Source organism: Plasmodium inui (assembly GCF_000524495.1).
Source record: "Plasmodium inui San Antonio 1 unplaced genomic scaffold supercont1.5, whole genome shotgun sequence".
Taxonomy (NCBI): Eukaryota; Apicomplexa; class Aconoidasida; order Haemosporida; family Plasmodiidae; genus Plasmodium; species Plasmodium inui.
Window position 1 is genome coordinate 164472 of NW_008481839.1, and position 26747 is coordinate 191218.

The 26747-nt window shown below is 38.6% G+C and overlaps 2 protein-coding genes across 2 annotated transcripts; both read right to left on the reverse strand.

The window, feature by feature from the left end:
- Window positions 1–2617: 2617 nt before the first annotated feature.
- On the reverse strand, window positions 2618–6070 carry C922_01487 (hypothetical protein; the record flags this gene model as incomplete). Its single annotated transcript, XM_008817090.1, has 1 exon — window positions 2618–6070. One exon carries the CDS (start codon window positions 6068–6070, stop codon window positions 2618–2620), a length of 3453 nt encoding a protein of 1150 aa, XP_008815312.1.
- A 2986-nt stretch (window positions 6071–9056) lies between these two features.
- On the reverse strand, window positions 9057–26423 carry C922_01488 (hypothetical protein; the record flags this gene model as incomplete). The annotated part of the gene is made up of 2 exons (XM_008817091.1): window positions 9057–18676; window positions 18737–26423. 2 exons carry the CDS (start codon window positions 26421–26423, stop codon window positions 9057–9059), a joined length of 17307 nt encoding a protein of 5768 aa, XP_008815313.1.
- Window positions 26424–26747: the final 324 nt, after the last annotated feature.

Below are 26747 nucleotides of genomic sequence, written 5' to 3' on the forward strand. Positions count from 1 at the left end.
CCTTTTTCTTTATTTTTGTTCATATGAGGTCTTGTTTTCCTGACTGAACATATGCTTCTCAACTCTGGCTAAAACGGCTGCACCGTTTTTGCCCCCACCCTTACGCGTTTCACATCAACGTGGAACTCTCGCTGTACTTATTACGCGTGCGACGTTTCGCTTGAATATAAACATATTCATACACGTCACTACATTGATGCACACACACATGGGTTTTACCGCTCTGGGTGAGTGCTTCCACTAACGCAGGAATGACTATCCGTCCGAAATTTGTTTTCCCAAAATGGTCGAACTTTCAGTCAATTCGAAACGGGCTGAAAAATTAACTTATCACATATGTTCATGTAACCGCTGCAATCGGGCCATGAGCAAAGGCATCTTCTCAAGTTTTAATGCGAACGATGAGATGATCCGCATGCACATATGTATATGCACAAACGGATAAGCACACATATACATATATATGCAGTTCACTTATATACACATTTCCTGGATTGGTCAAATTTTTCTCGCTGAGATACAACCCCAGTCACGAGCTTTCTTCCCTTATTTGGGGGAAAATACACATGCGAAACTTGTGCAATTTTCCCAGCAATAAGGCAACATTTGTTCTCTCCACAGTTAACGAAAAAAAAAAAAAATCTAAATGAAAAATAAAATATGTTGTTGCCTCCCTCCACGTGTCAACAGGTCATTATTGCAGCCGGGTAAGTTCTCATATCTCATGCATTGGGGGCACAACTACGCAAACGCGAAACAGTTCAATTGTACAAATGAACAAATGAACGCTGCACACGTACATTCACCCATCCGTACACGAGTACTTACGTATGTCGCGCATAGCAGTACTCCCGTGGGTGTTGGGCAATTTTACGCTCTGCTCTTATACAGTTACAAGTTTGCTAACCATCCCACTTGTATTAAATTTCCACTACTTATCGGCGGTCATTATTTCAAGTGGGGAAGGGGAAAAGAAATAAAACAAATGACATAAAAAACTCTCTTAATGGAAAAAAAAAAAGAAAGCCGCTTTTTACGCGCTATGAATATATATGTCACTTTAAGGGGAGAATAAAAATTTGAACGCAAAAAAAGTCCTTGCAATTATATAAAGGGGGACAAAAAAAAATGCAAGTAAAATAATCCAAGCGATTTGTATATGTTTAAAGAAGCGCAAAACAAATGAAATTTTGTAACATATGTGACATTATGCGAGCTACGGGAATTTGTAAAAACGCGTGAAAATGTACGACACGCTAGAGGGGCATAAAATGGCCTGAGTACATTTCACGTATGCACGGGAGCAACTTCCGTGCGCATTCGCGAAAACGTAATCCACGTGCTCGTGAAAATAAATAAAACAAGAATTAGAGCAAAAGACGCGCGGGGATACAAGCAGATGCCACAAATTAAAAATGGAAAAGGAAAAACCCCAGCTGAAAAAATTGAACATATACATACACGAATATGTACCTATACATATATAATACACTTCCACACAAGGGTATATATATACTTATACCGGAGAGGACCTTTTTTTCAGTGGCCAATTTTCCGTGTAAATAGTATGTTTACATTTTTGTGCCGCTTAGGATGCGCCTCTCTGACCGGGCGACATTCCAGGACGGGCTTACGTGCTAGGGCCCCCACAATCGCAGAGTGAAAAAACCTCGTCTGCGTTAAAAGAGGAAATTTTATTCCACAAAATTGGAACGCGCAAATGCGAAAAGAATGGCCAAATGAAAATATTAAAAAATGACGAAGTGCAAAAAAAAAATTCCAACCTGTACCAGTGGAGTGCGGCCGTGTTAAAGAATTTCTCCTTTTTTTTTCCTCTATCATTTGATAAACCGCATTTTATTAGATAGGACAAATGGTCCCACTCGAAATGAAAACACATAAAAAAGTGTTCCCCCGGGGAAATTTATCCAAGCCGATTCTTCAACCCATCCAGTTATGACAACTCGTGCAACCTTTAATTTTACGCAACGTACACCCGTGTTTGTTCACTTGGCAAACATTTTCATCGACCTTATCGCAGATGAGCTTTCTGCCCATCCTATGCGCTTATTCAAAAAGAGTCATAATGCGAACGGACAAACCGAGATCCTCCCCACAGCACATATCACCGTTTAACAGACATTCATTCAGGTTAAAAAAAAACACACAAGGTACGAAAAACTACTTTTCACTTGTACCGTTTAATGCCAACATGTTTTGGGTAGCAGTAAGTGATAATTCGCAAACGTAGTCATTTTTTTCTGTAATTCTTTTAAGTTAAACAGCATAACGAATTCGCGCTTAGCAAATAAGCAAAATAGGGAAAAGGAAAAAACTGAAAAAAAATTAGCCATAAACCTTTGGCAAGCATATCCTCAATTGGGTGTTTAAATATTCACATGTGCACGAGTGCTGATGTGGACGCGCTCATAGAGCACGCTATTGACATATACGCGGCGAGGCAGACACACACAGCGACACACGTGTAAATGTCCCTCGCTCAAATATCAAAATAGTTCCAAAAAAAAAAAAAAAATGGAAAAATAAAGTAGCTCGTATGACGATGGACCCAACTAATCGGGTGGAAACTCATCTGGTCACTCTGCGCGAAGTGAAGCTACGCGGAATTGAAGTTAACCTTGAAAAACCGCTTCATCGTTTCGTACGTCCCCCACGATATGGCCGAAGCAGGAATACACAGGGCCATTCTTGCCATGGATCCCTTGAAAAAGGAACGAAATCCCTCCTTATGATACAAGCTCGATACCACTCGACAAAAATTGAAACCTTTTGCGTTAAAGCACTGCGTCTGAATCCTGGTCTTAATGACGTCAAGTGGATTTGTTACCACGGCGGCTATTCCGCCACCAATTCCTGCACATACAAAATAGGATGTAATATGATTAAACGGTTTGTTAAAAAACTCGTTCTTCTTCCTCTTATTTGTATTATTATTATCATCATCATTATTGTAGTTTCCTAGCCACATATTCTTTAACTGCACATTATTGCATGTCGCCCCCGTAAAGTTAAAGGAGTCGCCTATCTTATGGTCATATTTTTCTGAAAGGTCCTTAATTGAACTGTTTTCTAATTTGTTGATTACATTTTTAAATAAAATTTCCTCGTTCGTCTGTTCCCCATGGAATGTTGTTTCGCTAATCAGCAAAATATGTTCCCCCCCATTTGGTGCGTACTTTTGCCCGCGACTTTTACTCAAATATTTCACGGAATCTGTGTCCTGCGCAATGAACAACTTGATCAATTTGTCACTATTGCCGCTAAGTTCTTTCATGCCGCTAAGTTCTTTCATGCCGCTAAGTTCTTTCATGCCGCTAAGTTTTTTTATGCCGCTAAGTTTTTTTATGCTGCTAAGTACCTTGTCCGAAGAACCGCCTACTTCGCCGCGTTTCGCTTCGCTATTGTGCAGACGGTACGCACCACTGCTCGTAGGCGTATTGTTGCTCTCCTCCTTTGCTTCGCCCTTGGTAGGTCCTCCTCCTGCAGCAGAGCCACTCCCATCGCTGCTCCCACCAGTTGTGCACGCACCTTGGCTGTTATTCCTATCCAATTCACTCATGCCGCAAAAATATTCAAAGTAAACTTTCTTCATTTTTTCATTTGTACATATCATAATAATTTGGTAGGGGATGTTCATGAGCAGGGTTATTGGCAAACTCAAATATAAACTCCTGATCCCATGTTCCCTTAGGATCATTATCGAATGAAGGGAGTTTTTGTTTATGCCTAATTGCAACCTCTGCTTTAGCGTATCTATGGGGGTGATAATCAAGTCGTGCGCGATGGTTGCTAAAAACCCTGACATGGCTATGCCAAAATAGTTTAGGTCTCCCAATTTGTACTTCCCCCCCTCAGTTTTCTTCGTATCAATATGGTGATTCCGTACCTCCAGGCGGCTACCCCCGTTTGCTCGAACTTGGATGGGCAAATTCTTAGAGCACATACTGGAGAAGTACTTCTTACTATATTCAAATGTGGAGAAATACATGGCATGCGCAGGAATGCATCCTAACACGACGACATTAACCCCCTTATACAGATTGGCAACATTGCTTCTTATCAAACTGCAGTTTTGCCTCGTTTTTATGTTCACTCCCTTGGACATATCTGGAAATAGGCTCCTAATGAAGTTGAAGCTTTTGCCATTTCTGCTAAACCTGGAGTAGCTAAAATTGGAGTTCCTATTTTTGTAAAAATTATTTTTACATGAAGAAGAGTGGATACTTCTGTCAAACAAGTTTCTGTAAATATAACTTTTGGTTACATAACATAGGTTATTACGAAATATGTTGTTATTGTTTCTTAACAGGGAGTAATAAGAATTGAAGCCATCCTTCCTCGTTATCATCACTGCTTTGGCATTAGACAACACCGGTGTGCCTATGGCAATATTGTAGCACTTGGTTGGGAGAAGAACCTTTTTTATATTTTCCAAAACGGGGGTGAAAAAATTGCATTTATTTTTTTGGAACATATAACTTTTTTTAAATGCCTCACTGGGAAGATAATGATCAAATTGGAGATTCTTACTTGTTCTTTGGAACAGCTTCAAATAATTACTTAACCTTGGTTTATTTCGGCCATCAGCATTACCACTACTTACGCATTTCTGTTGCGAGAAGATAAAAGAGAAATTGGTTTTCTTGCCCACCTTGTTAGACTCACTTATCAAATATCTCTTATCATTCGTCGTGCTTGGAACGGCACCACCTTGTAAACTCCTCAAAGATAGACCGCTGCTCCTCTTGACACACACCAAATGAGTGTTAGTGCTTCTGTTACTCGTTCTATGGGTACATCTTTGCAAAAGATCATTTAGTAAAACATTGTTTATCTTTCTTATCCCCATTAAATTCTTTTTTATTATATGATTTGCCCCCACATTGCGGAGAAGAGGCTTCATTTCAATGTAACCCTTCTGTGAAGGATTACAATTTTTCACTGTTTCGCCATTTGCGGAATATTTATGGTACTGACTTTTCCGCCCCGATATGGATGCATCGTTCCTTCCATTCTTGAAAATAATTCTCCCTGTGACTTTTCTTAAGCCCAAGTGATTAATTTCTGTGCAATTAACTGATGAGGAGCAACCATCCTTCTTATAATTGTTACATATGAGCTTATTCGTGTAGCCTCTACGCTGCCATTTCGTAGTAGCACTAGCAGACCTGTCGTAAGTTATTCCAAACCTTTGGAAGTTTGTCATTTCTTGCTTTGTTAGTACAGTTCCTCCGCTTCTAGCCCTGCTTAAGGTATTCCTCCCCATCATCCTAGGACTTCTGGCTAATGAATGGATTTTCATATTCTGGGAGTTACCCACCGCGCAGCTGTCACCAACAGCCCCAGGAGGTTTATCAAACAAATTGCATGCTCGATACTTTCTTAATCTGACCAATTGGTTATACTGACCGCTATCCCAGTTGTTCTGGTTAACACTTATACTCTCGGCAGCAAACTCTTTATTCATTACTCTACTATGGTATCTGTGAGGTTGAAATTTTCTATTCACTACCTGGGCCCTTACTCCCCTCTGTTCTACATTTAAACCGCCGCAAAGGAATTTTCTCAAATTTTGTTTACTCTTTCTCAATCCATCTGATGTAGCACCAAGTGTGCTGGCGTGGACAACACGTTTTTTATTAAGCGGAGCCATCATCTTGATGTTGCAAAAATTGTCATAAGTACATGTCTTCTTATAAATACACCCATCACATCCTCTAGACGTGCAAAATTTTTTCTTATCCACATGCAAGCCACTTTTGTGAGCCTTTATTTCGTTGAAATTGTTCCCATTACCATTTTGGCTGTACATGTTGCACAGGTCGTACGCCCTCCTGCTGCCTTTCAGACGATCGTTCGTTTGTATATACGTTTTAATCGTGTCCAGCGGGTACATAAAAACGTGCTCCATCAGTCCTGCTATACTTCCACAGAATATATGTTGCCATAGGGGCACATCTCCTTTGTACTCTTCCCATTCTTCCCAAATGAAATCAAAAGACTCAATTTCGATGCCATCAAAGGCGTCGTTTACGGATAGCTCGTTCATCTTACTTTTACTTTCCCGTCAATTTAGTGTTGCCTCTCCAGTGCTACACAATTGGCGATGTTTCGGTTATTCAGTATTGTTATTTTTCTTTTCTTCTTTTTTTTTTTTCCTATCATATCCTAATCAATCTACATTACCTTTTGCTGGCTCGACATGAAAGATTGCACACGTTATTAACACGAAAGGGAGCCACTTTCCAATTACAATATATCTCCACCTCATTACTCTTCTATGTACAAAGGCCAAAGGAAACACGGTTTCATTAGAAAAAAAAAAATAAAATAGGTTGCAAATGTCTCAATAAACATGTCAAAAAGCAAAGATGGATCTTTAAATCTGCTTCAGTTCCCCTTGGTTATGTTAGAACAAAATTCTACTACATGTGGTTACAACACCAAAAATGCTTTTATCTTAATAACGAAGCTTTCTCAAGTGCAGCTAACTCACCATGAAGATACTTACGAGTATGTGCAGGGGCCCATATATATAATGGCAAATGGGGGCGAGGTAAGAAAAATTGCAGCTTTTAAATTTGGCTAATTAAAGAGTACAAAAAAAAAAATGCACGAATAAATGAAAAAAAAACAAACAAACAAAGGTGAAAAGTCAGAAGTTAGGTATTAATTCAAAAACTAGGAAGAAGGCGAACGAAGGGAAAGGAAAAAAAAAAGGCATTCACTCATAATATATCTATATAATAAATATATAAGCGCTTCATAATGTGTAGCACTATACATATGCAGCAAAGTGCCTGGAGAATTTTGCTAGCCCCTCGTGATGAAAATGCATAGTATAAAAATGTATCCTCATAAAATTCTTAAAACTGTTTCATGTCACTCTGCGCTGAAGGGTTATACATACAAAGCTTTAGCGAGGAAAACTCGGCGTAGGCATAGCATCTCAAACACGTGGCTCCTTCATGCGCAAAGGTAGTTCGTAAAAATAGGCGCATTCAGGCGCATGCAATACGATGTATGTAAAAAGCTCGTATGCTGCTCCTAAATATAATTCACGAAAATTCTTGAACGACAAGATTCTGGAAAGTGCATATCACAAGAAAGCAAAACAAAACGCGCAAATGATGTTCTATATTAGCATGAAAAAATATATAGGAACGAAAAAAAAAAAACAAAAATCCACGTTTCCGTGAAAATAAAATCACAACAGGCCGCTTAAGTAATTAAAAAAAAAAAAAACAAATCAAATCAAAGCAAACGCAAAAAAAAAAAGGGAAAATTACTTTAGCATCTACACACTCCTATTTTAAGCATGACGTTTGGAAAATCACCCTTTTAATATATCTTTTTCGTGAGAGACGGGAAAGATATTTTCACAAATTACAAATGCGCAAACCGCGTTCGCATAAAATATTTAAAAAAAAATGTAAAATACGAATAAAATTACATACTATTCTGCGCATTCGAAGGGTGTTTTTCTGTCGCAGGAAAAAAAAGGCAACTTTGGCAAAGGATAGGATACATAACGAGTAAGAGTACATGCAAATTCAAACGTACGAATGCATACATGCTTAAGAAAATCACAAAGAAAAGTAACTTCTTAAACGGAACAAGCGAGTCCACAAAAATGTAACTTGCTGCGGCATAACGTCGTAAAACGCCAGGCAGAGGGACGCACCATAATTTTTGACGCACTGCGCGACGGTCAAATGAGAGGTACCAAACAAAAACATCTCAATCAAAAACGCATTCACAGAAAGGAGGTGTCAAACCTAACCGCAAATATTTTGCAACTTAAAGAAAAAATAATTACACGTTGGAAACAAAATTCAGTATACTTCCCTTTGACTTTTAAAAAAGTGTTCTCATATATGTATATATATGCATGTACATGTGTACAGTTTGCGGGAAAAACAAATTAGCAACGAAACGTCGCACAAAAATTAGGCTATTGCGACCCTGCCTGGCCCCTTCAACTCGTTACACATAACGCAAGGAGGGGAGCAAATGAACACGCTGGCATAAGAAACGAGGGAAAACTGTTGGGTAGACTTAAAAGCTATTGCAGCGCTGTAATGCCTAAGCCTGGATATAAAATTGTGTGATAATTTTTCGTGATGGTAAAGTGTATGCAGAGGTGTGTGTATAATAATATAGATATAAACGCTTTTTCGATACAGCGCGCTTAATGAGCATATCTTTCGAATGATAAAAGGAAAAAATTAAGGGGGTAAAAAGGTTTTATGAGCTTTACGCTAATAAGGCGCCAAACCGCTGCAAGGATTCGCAGAAAATAATTGAATTAAATTGAATTGAATTAAATTGAATTAAATTAAATAAAAATGATTTTTCTGATCCCTTTAAAGCGAACTCATGTTGCCTCTTCAGACTTGACCAGGTGTTTTTTTTTTTTCAAATGTTCAAAAAGGACGCATTTATGTAGACAAAAAGGTGAGTATTTTTATTTCGAAGAATATGCTACAAAGCGTAAAAAAAATAAAGGATATTTACATCTTACAAGTTTTATATCGTTTGAAATTTCCTTTTTGGATAAATGTTAGAGAAGGAAAAAAGTGCCAAAGTTCATCGCATCCTCTTCGTTAAGACTTCCTAATTTTTTTAAAAAAAAAAACGAATTCGTGGTACTCATAAAAATGAGTTAAATAAAAAAAAAAAAAAACAGCTAAAAATGGGCACAAACGAAGCGCTATAAGGAACGACAGTTGAACAAAAAAGGGGGGCAAAATTACATGCATTCGGATAAAGCCACATGAGGGACAAGCAGAAAAATGGTACTTCTTATTCCCCGCCGAACAAGGATAAAAAATGGAAGCCCTCGTCAGGGGATATTTTTTCCCCATTTTTAAGAAAGGCCACTCAGGGGCGCGAAAAAAAATTACCACACGTGTGTATGCGCGTGAAGGTATGCATTAGGCATATGCGGACACGAGAACGCTCAAATTGTAGGAAATTTCTGTTGGCACTCCTCCGCTGACGCGTTTCCGCCGCTATAATTCAGTCTGCATCCCCTAGTCCTTCGAACAAAGCAGAGACGTGCCGCGCAACTTCCATATGGACGGGTCCACATCTGTCTTCAAGTGGATTCGGAAAATAAAGTACTTGTCCGTGCGCACGTTGTACTTATACACGGGGCAGTTATAAAACATATGTTTGTTGTTTTCGATAAACTTCACCTTCTTGTCCTTGTTGGACACGACGGTGATGTGAATAACGGGCATGTTCTCGCATAGCACCTTGGGGGAACTCTCCTCCAGTTTTCCCTCTTGCCAATTCCACTTGGACCCTTCAATGAATAAACCATGAATGTGAAATCCGTGCTCAGGGACTTCCTTAATCTTCTCAATATCGTGATTTTTAATATCAGCATATAGCACCACTTCGTCTAGCGAAATCTGGTCCTTCTTATTTAAACGCGTAATCTCTTGTTTCATACTCGTTAGGAACCCTTGAGGGTTAAAAAAGCCAGGTAGCCAATAAGACTTCAGCTTTCCATTATGAATATAATTCATAATTTGTTCATATCTTAAATTGAGAATGTTTAACCACTGATTTAGGTTGTGACATACCCATGAAATTTCGGTTTCACTAGCATCATAGATCCACTTTTTTGGTACGGACTGGGAGTAAATATATTTCGTGTCATTTTGTAAATCAGCTGTCATTATTTTGGAGCCATCGATTGCACTGATGATGTCGTTTAAATTTGTTTTAACCAAATCGATGACTTTCTTAATTCTTTCACTTTCTTGTAAGAAGAAAACTTGTAATGGGGAAAAATTATATTGCACATTTTTTTCCCCTTCATTGTTACTTTCCCAATAGGACACTCCCAGGCTATGGTACACATCATTCTCTTTCGCTATCCAAAGGGTGTTCTTATTTTTATTGTCCGACGCTGCAGCTGCGTGTTTGGTAGCATTAGCTGTCTCACTCAGAGGATTGTTCACCATTGCACTTCTTTGTAGCATATTTTCGCTAATATCTGAATTTTCCTTGTTCTTCCCCTTATAAAAGCTGCTCTCCAAATTTGAAAAATTTTTGGTAGTTGCATTCAAGTTGGCTGTTGCATTTATCGGTTGGTTTGTCTGAATGGTTAGCTGCTGATTTTTGTTCTTTCTGTAAATAATTTTTTTTATTTCTTCCAAGTTTATTTCCGTTGGTAAGGTTAGCAGGATACCCCCGGCGATTTCCTTCACCACCGTTTCCATGCTCTTCTCCTCCCCTTGGTCCACATCCCTCGGCTGGATTTCCAAAATAGAGTTTAAAACCTGCCTAGACTCATTCACACGGTACGTTATTTCTGCGTTGTTGTGAAGGTCCAGAACAGAGGGGGTGTCAATATTTGGCAGTTTCTCGATAAAATTCTGGAAGTTTGTAATTTCGTAAAATTTTGGCATATTGTGAAAATTTTCCAGACCCGTTTCATTTTTCATTTTGAACAAGTCTTCATTAAAATAATGTTGCACGTAGGTTAGGAGTAATTCCCTGTCCAAGTCATCTGTTACCTTCCCTCCGTATTGCACTTCTGCCAACATATAATGGATGGATTCCCAGTCGATGGGTCGGTTCACTAGCAGAGTAGAATAGAGATGTTTCTCAATAAACAGAAAGGAAGCAAACAAATCGGTGATGCTAAATTCGTACGGCACACACCATCCCAATGGCCCAAACTTCTTTCTTTCGCATAAAACGCAGTGCAGGTAGGATAAGGAATATATAATTTTCCTATACTTTTCATCGTCTATTTTTTCCAATATATCTTCCTTTACCATATCTTTATATATTTTCCTCATGTTATTTTTTATACCGCTACTCAGCGATGTAGATATTTTAATACTTCCATGCAGGATGCAAATAGGAAATTCATCATCTGGCTCGGATGTCAGAAATAATCGGAAATCTTCCTCAATTTCGTTCAACTTTTTTAGCATATTATAAACTTCGATGATGAAATTTTTATTTAAATGACAATTTTGTAAAATTAGCCAGTTTCCACTGATAAGCGCATTTTTTAACTTTTCCTTTGCGATTATTTCTTGTCCTTCTCCCATGGAAATTTTGTCTGTAGGATATTTCTTAAACTTCTTCGCGAAATCGTCTATCATGTTTGTGGGGTCGCTAGCCAAGGATAGCAAAAATAAAAAGGGCTTCCTATTACTCGATTCGACGAATATATTTTCCAGAGTCTCATGTTTTATCGTGTCACTATTTCTGCTTAGAACTTCGTCCACAAATTTATTTGCACACAGAATGGTCCGGTCCTCCCTCAGGCAACGAATAAGGCAGAGCTTCATAAATGAGCTGATTTTGCTATTTACATCTAGCCTTTCGTTATAGTATGGAATATTTTTATTTTCTATATCTAGAACATCATAGTAATTCTTCCACACGTTTTCGTTCAGCTGCACTATATTCACGATGTCGTAAAAGAAGCGATTGTTTTTGTCATTACCGAAGGAGTGGTTGGATAGAGAAATAATATTTTTATATAATTTTTCGTTCTTTAATAGCCACTTGGTGGAACTTATTTTGTTTTTTCCCCCCTTTCTGGGAGCCTCCATTTTGTTCTTATTCGCGCATTTGTCTGTGCTGGGAATACCTGCGTTGTTGCCACAGCCGCTATCAATATCGCCCCTAGTACCCGCGGCAGTAGAACCAGTTACCGCACCGCTGCTTCCACTCGCGCTTTTGTCACTTTTAGCATTTTCGATTCCTCTTGTCTTATCGCTTGAGCTCAGATAAACGTCCGCAGCTCCGTCCATGACGCCACTGGCGGTGTTCTCCTTCTTTTTGCCCTTGGACGCATCCGCGTTTTCTCCCAGCAAATTATTACTGAGGAGTTCGCTACTAATATCGTTCGAAGGGCTGTAATGAGAGAGAGGGTTTAGGAAAAAGCTGATGTCCTTATTACTAATGACATTATCGTACAGGAGAATCTTCAAAGATATTAACAATTTGAAGATAATTTTATGCTGATCGAATAGACACCTTTCCATGTAGCAAATGATCAGATTGGTTAGTGTGGATAGAATGGATTCAACTCTTTTCTTAATGTGCTGTCCCTTCTCAGCTCTCTTTATAGACAAGTCAAACTGCTCCAGAAATTGATGCAAGGATGTGTTATATATATAGTTCACATTGGTAATGTCGACGATGCAGAAGTATAGGATACTTCCCCTCAATGCCACACTCCTGTATTGCTCTCTCTTTTCATTAATTTCTTTTTTCTTCTCATTACTATCTTTTAATTTCGTTTCTAGCTCTTTGGATAGCAATTTGGTGTTGTTCAAAACTTCTATTAATTCCTCGTCTTCTATCAGATTAGAGCTACTCGTGTTCAGCTTGTATAAGAGCTGCTTGTCAAGGTCCTGCAACGATTTGGTGTTATCCTTAAGTTCTATTATAATATTTTTTAAGGACACTTCCAGATGTTTCTGCTCTTCAGTTAGAACCCTACCCAACAGCTGGTCTTCCAACCCCTTAACCGTAACGGTAAAGTCAATAACACAACATTTGGCATAAATTTCGGGGCTATAATTCGGATTGGGCAAATTGGTAGTCATAAATAGGTTAAAGTTTTCGTCAAAATTGATTAAGTTGTTTTCTATTAGTATGTAATTTTTCTTCCCCTTTTTAATGATTTGCTTCTCCAGGACGGAGTCCAATATAGGATCGATATACTCTTCAACATTTTCTATAAGTAAAGTTTTTCCTTCACTAAGACAGAACTCCAAATTGTCCTTAAACTTGCTACTGTTAAATGTAGTAATACATCTATGATTGGATAAATCGTTTTGAAATTCCTTGTTCTTTATCCAGTTGCTGGCTTGGCATTGCGGATCGATGAGCAGAACGTACTTATTGCTGTTTTCGCTAATCAGTGCATTCTCAATGCTAAGTCTATCATTAGGCAATTTCTGAACACTCCAGTCGCAAATTTTTGTGTCAGCTGACGATAGGACATACTTTATCACATCGATGTTGTCTGACACGGGAATGTTTTTTATATTCTTCGTGTAGTGATAGAAAACTTCATTCATCAAATAATTTCTGAACTCTGTGTTGAACATGCCGCAGTAGGAAATGAAGGAGGAGGAGATAAAAACATCTCCAACGATTTTCTTCTTGATGTTGGAAAAGTTGTTAGAATCTTCTGTCCACCTTGCCTTTTCGCTACCCAAGCCGTTAATTAATTTGTTGGCTTGTTCAATTCTTTGTTTCGTTTTTAAAGCTGTTTCTTCGAGAGTTTTCTTTTTCTTAAACATATTTTCAATGTCTAAATTGAGATTGTCAACAAATAGTTGCGCTTTTAGCAGCGAGTCTTCCGCTTCCGCTAGCTGTTTCAGAGCATCTTCCAGTCTCCCTGTTTGTATCTTCAAGTAACTCATCTTCGGTTTTACAATTTTCGATGCTTGGTTATACATAGCCATGGCGCCAACCCATTTGCAGAGTCCCTCCGCGGCAACAGAAGCCTTCTTTGCAATTTGCGTCTTGAAAAAAGAAGACTCAATGTACGGTTTTAACAACTCAATAGTTTCCTCATTAATGTTATCCTTTTCATTTTTAGAAAAATCGAACAGAAGATTTAAGAATCGAATGTCAGCCATTAGCGGTTTGGCATATTCATCAAAAGAATCTTGGATAAACTCCACATGTTGCTTATTTACATACTTTACACTAATTTTCGGTTCCTTTAACTTCCCCTGCAGTAGTATCAACACCCCATCAAAAACGATACGAATGATATCAGATGGCGTTTTCATACTCTTCAATTCGGTTATATCCTTGGCAGTGATACTTTTGATGGCTTCCTCGGCTTCATGCAAATATGGCAATGCTGCTTTGAGATCCTTATCTGCTTCTTCTTGTTCCTTCAAAATGATGTCCTTTTCCTTTATGCACTTATCTCTAAATTTGGACACTTCGATGCTTTGTTTTTCTGCCTTTAGGGATTCCTTCTTTACCTTTTCCAGGAGCACATTGGTTTGCTCATCTGATTCTTTTAATTTTTCTTCTTCATTTGTGAGACTTTCCCTCATTTTCTGAACATCCATGGCAGCCTCGTTCAGTTTTTTTAACCCTATATCTACACTTTCTTTCAAAATTTGAATTTCTTCATACTTTTTCACGTACATTTGTTTGTACAAATCTATGAAAGATAAATAGGACTTGGGCGTCACATACGTATTTCTTCTCATTCTCTCTTTGTATGTTTCACACGTGTCTGATACTTTCTTATGGACAATAGCAAATAGGTTGAAAAAGTCGTCTCTGAGTTTCTCCTCAATGTCGATGTTGAAATTGTTAAGGTACGCTGTTGACACATTTACAAGGGCTTCTAGGGGCCATTTCAAAAACCAGTTTATGGTGACACAATTGTATATGCACGGAAATTGCTGGTACCGTAAAGCAAACTCTTTATGGATAGGAGAGAAGCACAGAAATATGTGAAGATTGTTTCTAAAATTGTCTAACAAATAATCAAAAATGACATTTGACGATACGTTAAAATCGTTTATTACTTTTTCGTCTTTTTTTTTCCTAGTTTCTTTCTCATTGCTCATGTAATCACTGTCGTTGTCGGCGCTGCTCGTCGAGGAGGTGTCACTTCTCAATTGTGAATCTTTGGAGTCGTTTTCCATATCCATGTCATCCATATTGTAGTCATTCTTTTTATTTTTTTTCTTTCCCCCCGTACCTCTCATTTTGGACGACTGGTTCATCTTGTTCATTTCTTTCAAGTAGGACTCCTTCATTTCGGCGCAGATGGCCTCCTTCTCATCTTTAATAAACAGTCCGTACACCAGCCCAGTGGACAGAATCGAATTCACATGCTCCAGTATGAAGTCGTTCTTCTCTATGTCGCTATCGCTTAACAGAAAGGTTGTCTTCTTGTTCATTTGCCCCGCAGATATGTACAAACTTTTTAGGTCCTCAAAAAATAAATTTTTCGTATACGTCTTGGTTATATTTAACTGAAACAGTACTTGCTCGCTGATAAAGACACTAAGCTTGGTTAGTGACCTTTTCCCAGACCCACCGACGCCTACCAGCATGCTGGATCCCTTGGGTGTTTCCATAATTCGGTTAATGACAAGCAGATGTTTTAGCGAGTCATCAAAGAATACCAAATCGAGCTTTTTCACATTGTTCATATTGTATTCCTTCATATATTCGTAGGCAATATATCTTAGCCTTTCAAAGTCTGCAACCATTTTGTAGTCTTTTTTCATCCAAGAGAAGGAAAAATTGTTCAAATTTTCTTCTTCGTCATTTTCCGCCCTTCCGATTTCTACATTGAGGTTATTCTTTGCAGATACGGAGGGGCTTCCCATTTGTATCTTATTCCTTTCTGCTATGTTTAAGTTTTTACTCTGTCCATCTTTTCGATTTTCCTTATTTAAGTACCTATTTGGACTGTTGCTTCCTCCCCCTGTGGCGCTACTATTCGAGTCATTTACACCTCCAAGTGGACTCTCTCCTTTGCTCTTTTTCGTCTGGTGCACAGTTTCTATAAGGTCATTTTCGATCATGTACTCAATCTGCTCCTTTTCTGACACGTAGAAGTAGCTAAAGTGTATGCTCTTTTCCGCTATGTCCTTGTGAGATGGATAGTACAGCTTAAACACTTGCTTCAGTTGATCTAGAGAGAAATTTTTATCTTCCATCCGTGAAAGCTTATCAATTAGGACCCTCTCACACTCGTGCTTCCACAAGCATAAGAAATTGTGCAGATTGTTATCTATAGTTTCAAAAGGGCACAGTAACATGGAGTAAAATATTTTGGCCAAATCTCTCGTTGTATATAAGTAATGAAAACGAGAAGGAACAGGCAGAAGATGCTTTTTCAATCTGCTAAACAAGTTAATGGTGCACAGAATTATCTTTTCTATATTGTCTACAATGTCGTCCGAGAAACTCCTCTTCTTATTAAATTTGGTTCTAAGCACAGTGCCATAAATTGTGTTTATCGAATTCAGATTGTAAGGAGGTATATTCACGTTGAACCATTTGGACTTTAGCCTTTTTGGTATGTCATTGTTTCCACAGCCTGGGTGGTTAATGCACCCTATGTATTCTAAGTCAATTATTTTTTTAAAGTTTCCCCTTTTGTCTTTATCTAAAAAGTAGAACCCCTGAAATTCGATCAGCTGTCTCAGCAGCTCCAAGGTGCTTTGATCTCCCCATTCGTTAATCTTAGGCATAGACATATCGTCTATGAAGATAATAGATTTGGTGTTTCCGATTGGCCCATACGTCTTTCCACTTTTCCTTTCCAGTTCGGATTCGATAAAGAGTTGAAATTTCTCCGGAGTCGTGACACTTGAAAAATTGAACCTCTTGGTGTTCTTCTCCTGCTTAGATGTATACAACAATGCTATAGACGTCTTTGCCGAACCGGTAGAACCCAACAGCAACGTACTTTTGTACGTATGGAAATTGTGGCACTTAATAGGTATATTAGAAATTAATTTTATTATATGTTCCACTTTGTTCGTTTCCATGGTTGGAATCAATATTGAGGAAATGGAGTTGATATTCTTTGGCATCTTAAACGGGGCTACATTCCACTTGGTTAACTTTCTTAGCTTCATGTCAAAGTAGTAGTCATAAATGAGGCATGTTTCTTTTTCGAATTCGTCCTCCGCATCATCTCTGTCGTTTTCTGGAGAAATCTTTTCATCGCCTCCCATTTTGGAATCCACGCTTTTGCTAGCATTGTTCGAATTTTTTCCTTCCCTGAGAAGAGCCTTAACAAATGGCACGTTTTTTACTAAGAAGTTGTGCACCTTTAGTCTGTCTCTGTGCTCCAGCAAACCACACAATCCCCACAATACGGCGTACAGCATTATTTGTTCGCACTCTTCTGCCTTGATCTCTTCGTATTTGGTTCCAGATGTTATGCTGAAATTGTTCAGGGTGTCCATCTTGTCATTTTCTTCTTCGTCTTCCTCTTCCTCTTCCTCCTCGTTTCCATCCTTCGGTTCTGCAGCGGAAACTGCAGCAGTCACGAATGGACCACTTTTGCTGGACTCATGGCCATTCCCGCCGTCTTCCCCCCTTTGTTTTTCCTTCCCAGGCAAGTCCTGCTTAGCACCTCCACCATTTGGGAGCTGCCCCTTGGAGTTCTCCCTTGGTGCTCTTCCTCCCTTTGCGTCGCCAACTTTCTTGGCAATTTTACTTCTATCGCTAGTCATAGGTACCGTTTCTTTTGCTTTCATCGTTTCCACTTCCTTCCCCTTTTTTCCTTTCATAGCCGAGAAGGACGAGACAGCGCTACTGTCAGTCTTCTCATGGGGGGCAGCCGCCCCATCGGATGCCTCCACGTGGTGTTTCTTCACAACCTTATTACTATGGTGCAGCAAATTCTTCTCATTGGAGTTGCAGAAAAATATCTTGTTCAAATCTTCCTCATTATATATAAAGTTATTAATGGCATTCACATACTGAATCAGCTGCGTATTCAACAAATTGATGGTCTGGGAAATTAAAATCGAGTCGGTAACTTCCATCACGAATTTGCAGTTCTCCTTGACAAAATTTAAAACTTGAATTCTGTCCAAATAAAAAATAAAAAGTTTGTTAAAAATGGGGAATAAGGTAGCTCCATAAGTATGCACATCCTTCAATTTTTGCAGCCAGCTGTAAATGAATGGCTTATAACCCAAATCGCTGTCAGATATGTAGACAATACCAGCCCTACTAACAGTGGCGGGAGAAGCATTATTCAGGTTCTCCACCTCGAAGGCTATCTTCGTATTGTCAGTCATAGGAATTCTATCATTATTAGCTAATGTTAATATCTTATTGTCATCCAAAACGGTGTTTAAGTTTTCGATCCAAATAGCGTCCACGGGTCCATCACACACAATCCAAGTACTGTACTTCAAATTGTTGTTATTATATTTTTCCCATATATTTGCGAAAATACCTGGAGTCCATTCTTCACTCAAATTATCCTTCACCCCATACATATGCTCAGACGTTATAGCCTTCGGGTTTAGTGTAATAATTTTTGTCACATTTCCTATATTAGTTAGTGCAGAAGTGAGTATGTTTAATATTTCTGTCTTTCCCGTTAGGGTGTTTCCTACTAGCATGAACCCGTGACGAACTAGCGAAGTTTCATATAGCTGTAATATTTTCAGAATCCACTTACTCTTTGCGCACAGCTTTTTTTTATTAATAATTTGGTGCACATTTTCTTCAATCAATTGGTAGCTCTTCTTTGTGATGTTGTGAAACTTTGGAAAAACATCATTCAATAGGGACAAAAATAACAACACGTCATCGTAAATTAGCTTGGAAAGATTCATATCCCGTAAGGTTCTCATTAAAAGCATTTCTTCATCGTTTTCATTCGCCCCTGCAGCTCTTTTGGTGTCTCCAGCGGTACGCAAGACAGATAAAATGTTCCTCAACCCAAAATCGTAGTGCTTCTGCTTTGACAGCTGCTCTTCGCACAAATTGTAGAGCGACTTAAATTTGTTGCTTAAATTGTCTATATCTAGATACCCCACCGATGCTAACTTTACCTTTATGATAATTTGTCTATCTGGCACCATCATCGAAATGAATCGAAAAAATATTTTTAAATTCTCTGGCAACAGTTGTCTTCCAGCATAGCCTGGATTCATGGTGATAAAATAAGCGGAGGATGGATTCAAATTAATCGATTTAGAGTCACCTGGAAAGAGAAACGATTTTAAGGACTGCTTCTTTGCCGTTACGATGGACTCGATCTGCATGGCAACCACGGACAGAACGTCCAAGTTAATTCGGTTAAATTCGTCGAAGCATCCCCATAACCCACTTCTACACAGCCCTTTAAATATTTTTGCCATATCTTTATACTTATGTTGATTTGAGCAGTTTGTCACAATGACGTATATCCCTAGAGTTCTTCCCAAATCCTTGACCGTTTCTGTTTTCCCGGTTCCCGCAGGTCCTGCTGGAGCTCCACCATAGCATAGTCCTAGTGCCTGCGCGCAAGTGAGATAGCACCTATCCGTTAGCGGAGTTATACACAGCCTTTCCTTAATACCTAGATATTCATAAGAGTATAGGAAATCAACATCCGAAATGCTAATCAGAATGACATTCTTCTCCACTTTGTAATAAATTCTTGTCTGTTTTAGCCAGTCAAAATCGGTGCATGTTTTGATTTTATATTCCTTTATCTTTGTTGAAATTTCGTTGAATAAATCCCTCTGATGGACATGTATAGTAACCAGCGTCTCATATTTAGTTCTGTTTAATTTGGTTCCCAAATCGGAAAGACAAATGTTCACTAACTCGGACATTATATAATTGATTTTCTTGTTCGTCACTTTTAATATGTTTTTTTCCGAATGGTACTTATGGATACATTTTTCTATATCATTTGTCCACATGACTTGTAAGCATATGAGAGCAACCTGTGCAATGTTCTTATCACAGAATTCTTTTAAATTCACTGTCTTGAATAGTTGCGCTGAATTGGCTACCCCTAGCTTGCACTCTTTTTTCACCGCCTTTTGCATCTCCTTCTCGAGCAGTATCAGCCAATTTTCTATATTTCCATCTATCGTTACATGGTTGACTAACTGCACCGTTTCGATATCATCCTTTTCTTTATTATTTATACAAATAATTCTTTTCTTGTTCTGTATGGTCTTTATAGTCAGGTAGTTTATAGCGTCGAAGAGTTTGATTAACTCGGATTGAATTATGTTAATGTCAGATCCTTGAGATAGTATTTTTAGTAACACCAGATTGGACACGAAGTAGAAACGGGGAAATTTGCTCCTCTTCCCCTCTAAGTACGATTCTAGTGACTTCTGGCAGCTCTCCAGCCCTTTCTGCATATTCGGCAAGAGCTCCTTTAGCATACTGCTTTGGCAGCATTCTATAACAATGGAGGATTCGTTCGCAATGTTTATTATGTTAATCCAGTCTTTGTCAATTTGGTGGAACCTCTTAGACTCTATTGGAATTTGTCTTGCTATGTCCCCACTTGTAAAGACACTCTCCATGGAGCACCATAGCATCTGCACTTTAATCCACCTCTCGACAATATCACTGCAGTCAGACAATTTGTTCAATAGCAATAGCAGTTTACTCTTAAATGGCTTGCTATACTTTGTCGAATTGATATTGTTTAGTAAAATTTGACTTTCTTCTAAGCTCTCTTGTATTTCTGTCACTTTGCTTCCCACCAGGATGCATGCATAGTCCCTGTTTTTCCACTTGCTAAACTGGAAGCATGTTTCGTTCCATATTTTATACTGCTCGTTGATCTTTTCCTCAATGTTGGCCTCCTTCTCCGCGCTGTCGCAGATGTCCAGAATGTCATCCTTCTTTTGCAGCAAGTTGTAATTTATTATATCTTTGATGAAGAAGTCCATGTTATCTAGGTCTAGCTTATTTAAATTGTCTATGTATTCTTCCTCGTCGACGCAGGCGCTTTCGATGAGCATGCCCCGATCGAGGGTTTTCTCTTTCGGAAGGGATTGATCGGCACTCTCAACAGCATGCGCCGTTCCTCCATCGGCCCTCCACACAACCGCTGTAACAGCCGTGTCTTCCGCCGTAGACACCGCTCCCTTCTCGTCGCAGCTGCCCTTCTTGCCCTTCTTCTCCTTTGCAGCGCTCTCCTTCTTCTTCTCCTTCAACACACCGACAATCTCGACCCAGTGGCGCTTCAAAATGGTCTTCTTCTCCAGCTCGTCCACAATGGGCGTGATCTCTTTAAAGTAAAAAATTTCCTTCATCAAGTTCTTGTAAATCACGATCATCTTCAAGTTCTTGGGGAGCTGAGAGCATTTCTTCTCGAAAGACAGAATCTCATTTTTCAACTCCTTCATTTTTAGAATTCCCTCGTTCCACTTTAAATTTTTCCACTCGTTCAGCTTCTCCTTCAGTTGCACGTACAAATCGTACAGAGAGTAAAAATTATTTATCTCCGTTGTGCTCAGAAAAAGATCATCATGCTGTTGGTGCTTTAGACCGAATATGGACTCTCCCTTATAGTAGCTATTGTACCTTTTCTTTAGCATGGAGATTTCTTCCTTGTATCTCTTTAAGAGTTCGAATGCGTTGAGCGGATTGATATGTTCACTTTTGAAATTCATTTTTAGGAAATTTTCTCGAAACGTTTTTATGTCTTCCTTAAAGTTATAGATGTTATTCATTAACTCATTTTTCATGATGCTTTTTTTTTCTTGTATTTCTTCTTCCACATTTCTTGTCAAAGATATGAGCTCGTTAAATTTGTTAAAAATGACATTTTTTTTCTCCACCTCAGATTTGTACAAGGAGAGAAATTTCTTTTTCATCCCATTTAGCTTATTAAATGTTTGTAGAAGGTTTTTATTATACGACTCGTCCATTTCATACATCTCGCTGGACGATTTCCTCTTATCAAGATTGCTTATAAATTTCAGCTGATAATTTTCCTCTTCGTCGTAATGACCAGAATTCCTCATCGATTCGACATGCTTCTTCAAAAAATTGTTCATGTAAAATTCCAGCACGTCTACCATTTGATTTATAGGATTTAGCGCAATATCTATGGTTGACTCGAAGATGTGTATTTTTTTTATAACGTTGATGACGTAGTACAGCGAGTCTACATCGACAATATTTTTTTTCAACTTTGTCTTATATTCACTCATTTTTTTTATGAGCATGTCGCTTTTTCTCTTAACCGGTTGTATGACTTTATTTGCACACTGTAGAGCTTCATTTTCGATTATATTTATCAAGTACATTTTGAAGCTCTCCAGGTTGAATCTGAACACATTAATTGAGTAGAAGCTGTCTATGTTGTTGATTTCCTTTTTTATGTTTATGAATTTTTTTATCTTTTCTTCTTCTTGGTCTATTTTTAATTCGTCCTGTTCTTCATCTTCTTCTTCCCCTTCCGTTTCGGACTCGCTGGTGGGGCTCTCCTCCCCCGTTTCATGTTCATTGCTGCTTTGTTCTTCACCCTTTGTGTTCGAATTTGTAAGGTCTGTTTCGTTTCCCCCTTTTTTTGCGCTGAAATGCGGCACATTGCTCTCTTTCTTTTCCGCCACCTCGAAGTTGGTGATATTTCCTCCACCTGGAACAACGCCTGACTGCTTCTCCTCGTTGTGCGTATTCTTTACGCCCCCCTTTGATGCCTCCCTCAGTTTCTCCGACTCGAAATCGCGAATTATATATTTGTACTTGTCAAATTTTCCGGTGAAGTCGTCGACGATGCCCTGGAACACGCCCAGTTTTTCATTCAGCTTGACCAGCTCCTTTTCTATGTTTTTGTCTTCCCTGATTTTCTCATAAAAATAGAAATCGTGCTTCAAATTGCGAACGCAGTTTTCGTTTTCCATGTTGAGCTCCTCCGCGACATGTTTGGAGGAGTCCTTTGCATTCTTCTTATTAAAGTAAGAATAGTCCAGGAGCTCCTCAAATATGCTCTTCTGTTTGCACTCTGGTCCTTCTTCTTTGTGGCCTTTTTTTGTGGAGGACTTCTTCATTGCCCCGCTGTCCTGCTCCTGGCCGGTGGAGGCAGCACATTTCTGGGTTCCCCCCCGATCGTTAAGGAAAAACTGCTTCACTAAATCATCCCCACTTATCCAGTTGTCTATATAAATCACATTGTTAATCGAAACGTTTATGATTTTTTTAATATTCTCCTTTATAGTGCTAATGGAAGGGTTAATCACAATGTCATTTTCGTGAACGAGGAGTAAAATTTGAATTTCATTCCTCTTCCGAACTTGGTTCTGTGGGCTTTCCTCTTCCAAATTAGACCATGTATTAATGAGGCTCCTGATATTCTTTAGGTAAATTTTCTTCAGCACAGACAAAAATATATCATGGTAAAATTTCCTCGTGTTCAAAATTTCCTCCTTGGTAATTTCGGTCTTCAGTTTAGTTTCATACACATACTGTATATTGCTCAGCAGGTCGAAAATGGCGATTTGTATTTTCTTCGATATCGAATTGCAGAGGATAATTTTGTTGTGGAATTTTTTCTTGTGCTTGCTGATAACGAGTTTTTCATTCTTATTCTGCAGAATTCGATAGATCACCTTAGTGTTATAGTTAATATGGTCGTCAATAATATCGTACAAGGAGTTAATTGCCTCTTCAAATTGTATTAACTCTTTGTGTAAGTTGTTTATCGAATCTTCCAATGCATAATTACTCCATGTGTATTTGACGAGAAAGGGGAGCAGGAGCTGATCAATGTAAATAAAGAAGCGCTTTAATGTAAACTCGATGTCTTTTTTTTTGTTATTTTTCATTTTTTTTATCAATATGAGTATGTTATGAAGCTTGTAGTAGAAGCTGTATATCTTCGGTTCCTGCGAAATCATATTTTTTACTTCCTCTGGGATTTCGAATTTGAAAGACAGAAAAATCTTCGCCTCTCTTATTATTCTCTTTATTCTGTTGTCAAAGTTCACTATCACATTCTTCGTCTTCGGATGTTTCACAAAAACGGTAACGTTTAGGCTGTTCACGCTTTTTATAAAGCACAGCCAATGTTTAAATAGCTTATTTTTGTACTCTTCGATGAACTTTGATATTTTCAAGTATAATTTTAGTACCTCCTTCCCGTTGGCACTTTTGAACAGGACGTTTTTTATTTTTTTCTTTTCTTTCTCGGGGGTGCCCGCGGTGGGTGCTACACTCGATGAAAACTCCTTTTTCGCTTCTTCCTCAACGGGTTTACCTTCCCCTTTGGCATTTTCCACACCTGTCCCGTTTGATGCTGAGTCGTCCTTCTTCTCCTCCTCCGCGGTTTTCTTCCTTTCGTGGTCTTCTAACAATTTCGTAACTTGCTCATTTATGCTGTAAAACGTGTCCGCACTGGGGTTGCCCCCATTTTCGTCATGCGCTCTGCGTAGAGCCCCATTGACAGTGTCACCACCGACGGGACGCGATTCTCTCCTCTTATCCATAGTGGTCTTCCCTTTCATAGCGGACAAGTCGTTATTCAAGTGAGGCAACTCGAAATAGGAAGAGAGGTCATCCTTATCGACGAGTGTTGAATTATTTTCATCTAGAAAAATCTGAATGATATGATTGATCTTGTAGTTAATACTGAGGATCCAAAAAATATTTTTCAAATAATTTAAGCTCTTACTGCAGTTTAAGTTACTTTTGTAATTTTCCAGATCGTTATTTATGCCATTTAAAATTTCTAAGAATTGGGACAGTAGTATATCATATTTTGTGTGTAGGAAATGGATCAAGTAACCTCTTATGAAATTCTCCTTAAATTTGAAGAAGATAAAAAAGGAGAGCATAATGTTGGAGCTGTTATTCAACAAGCTGACGATGCTGTCTTGCAAGTCGCTTTCCAGCTCAGATATATACACTCTCAATTCGACAAAATCCCTATCGAAGTAATTATCGGTATAATTTAGCATATCTTCGGTGTGCTTCATTTTGAAATCCTTTATGTACTTATTGAAGGAAGCCGTTATGTTTTGTATCCTGTCAAATTTTACCCTTCTGAGAGACTTAAACTGTTTTATGCATAGGAACAAATCCACCAACTTTTTCAGACGCCTACAGAATATTTCTATCTTACAAAAAATCATTTTGGTATTCAAATCGACTGATTTATTTTTAGAATTCTCTTCGAAAAAAGTTTTTATACTTTCAAATTCTTCCCTGTACTTGTCATGCAATTTAAAGCATAACTCAAATTTGTCGATTAAATCATCTGGATCTAGTAGCCATAGATTCTGTCTCCTCTTTAGTTGTTCTATTTTTCTACTTTCACTGTCTTTCTCATTTGAGTAATCCTGTTCTTCTGTTTCATTTAATTTGTTATCCATGTTTTCTTCCATATCTTCATTATCATGTTCGTCTTCAGATTCGTTACTTTGGTCATCCCATGCGTAAAACCCATTTTCATGATCCAGGTAGCCGCTTTCGCTCTGTTCATTTTTATCTGCCCCCTCGTAGTCATCCTCTTGGTTATTCCTATCTTCGGAGTGCTTTCTAAAATTTGAATTTCCCCCTTTTTTTTTCCCTGAGCCGTGCATTCTATTTTGTTCATCAGTGTTTCCCCCACTTTGGTCGTCTTCATGGCCGTAATTATCCCCCTCATCACCACCCTCATTTTCCAGATTTTTATCTGATTTCGCATCGCCATATTGACTTCCGAGTGCTCCCCCCTTCTTACCTCGTCTATTATTCGTCCCTCTCCTCTTCCGCTTCTTCTTTTTGGCGCAAAATATTTCCTCCTTGCATTTAATCACCAGCTGGTTGGTGATCTTAATGAACAGGTTATTTAGCTTGTTGGGTGTATTGTAAAACCGAGCTACGAGGTAAATCATCTTAATGGAATTCAACAGAGAAGGAAGATTATCAATAATATTCTCTACGTTGCATAGATAAAGGGACAGGATGAACTGCTCGATGCTTTCCAAGTATTTAATGTTGTCCTTACTCTCAGTGAATTCATTTTCAATCTTCGTTTCTAATTCTCTCCACTTGTTCAGTATGTCAAATGTGTACGTATATTTTTGCTCCTCATTATTTGCACTATTTATATTTATGTTATTTATTATATTTTTAATTTCGTTGCTTCTCAGTTCTTCCATAATAAAGAGTAGATACCTGTGTTTGTACCTCCAGTACTGAATCTCGATAAATGGTCCCACGTCTACATTTGATTTTTTGTACTCTTGAATTTTTTCTTGCATATCATTGAATAAGTTTTCTAAAATGTTTAAATATTTTGTCAAGTGCGCGGTTTCGTTTTTTTTCTTCAGCATTTTATTTTCCGATTCATTTGCTCCCACCCCGTCGCTTGCTCCCGCAACATCGCTTGCTCCCACACCATTGTTTGCCTCCTCGCAAATCATTTCATGCTGGTCCTGCTTCATCTTCAATTTCACCTTTTTTATATCGTCTAAAATGAGAATAAATTCGTTCAGCTCCTTTACATACGTATCAAACTCCATGCTAAACTTTTTCACTTCGTCTCTGCAAATGTTTGCATGTATCATTTTGTTATTTAAAAAGAGGGGGTAAATAACCTTGTTCAGCATCACCTTTAGGGTGTCTAAAATATTTGGAGATAAAATTCCATAGAGTATGCTCTTTTCGTCCTTCAGATCGCCATTTAGGCACTTATAGAAATAAACAATTTTTTGATCAAATTTTATCTTCTCCTCTTTTGCTACCACCATTTTGTTGTTTTCCACCCCGAAGAGTAGCAAATCCTTTTTCTCCTTGCCCAGAAAATTATCGACTACTTCCTTCCTTTCATCTGCGTTTCTGTCTAGCAAGTAGTCCACATTGTACTCTTCTTTATAGGAAAACTTGAGCTTGCTCAGAACCCATTTGTGGGCCCCGTAGGTTTGTGACTCGTCGCTTCGTCGCTCCATCCTGTTCGGCTTCTAGGCGTGTCTGTATGCATGTGCATATGTGTGATGCGCAAAAGTGTGGTGTGAAAAATATAGGCTGCACATACGTACGTGCTAACCGTGAGAGAAAACAGTGTAGAAGGGGTTACTCCCGCGTACCGATTCGGATCATGCGAGAAAGGGGGTTCTCTGAACATACCGCATGCACGTAGTTATCTCTGCCCCTCGTCCGGATGTATACCTCCACCGAGTAAAATATTACCCTACACACCTTTTGTCTACATGCAAGAAACGAGTCCCGTCGCGTACACTTCTGCTTAAGTGTTCATTTGTTTTTTTTTTTTT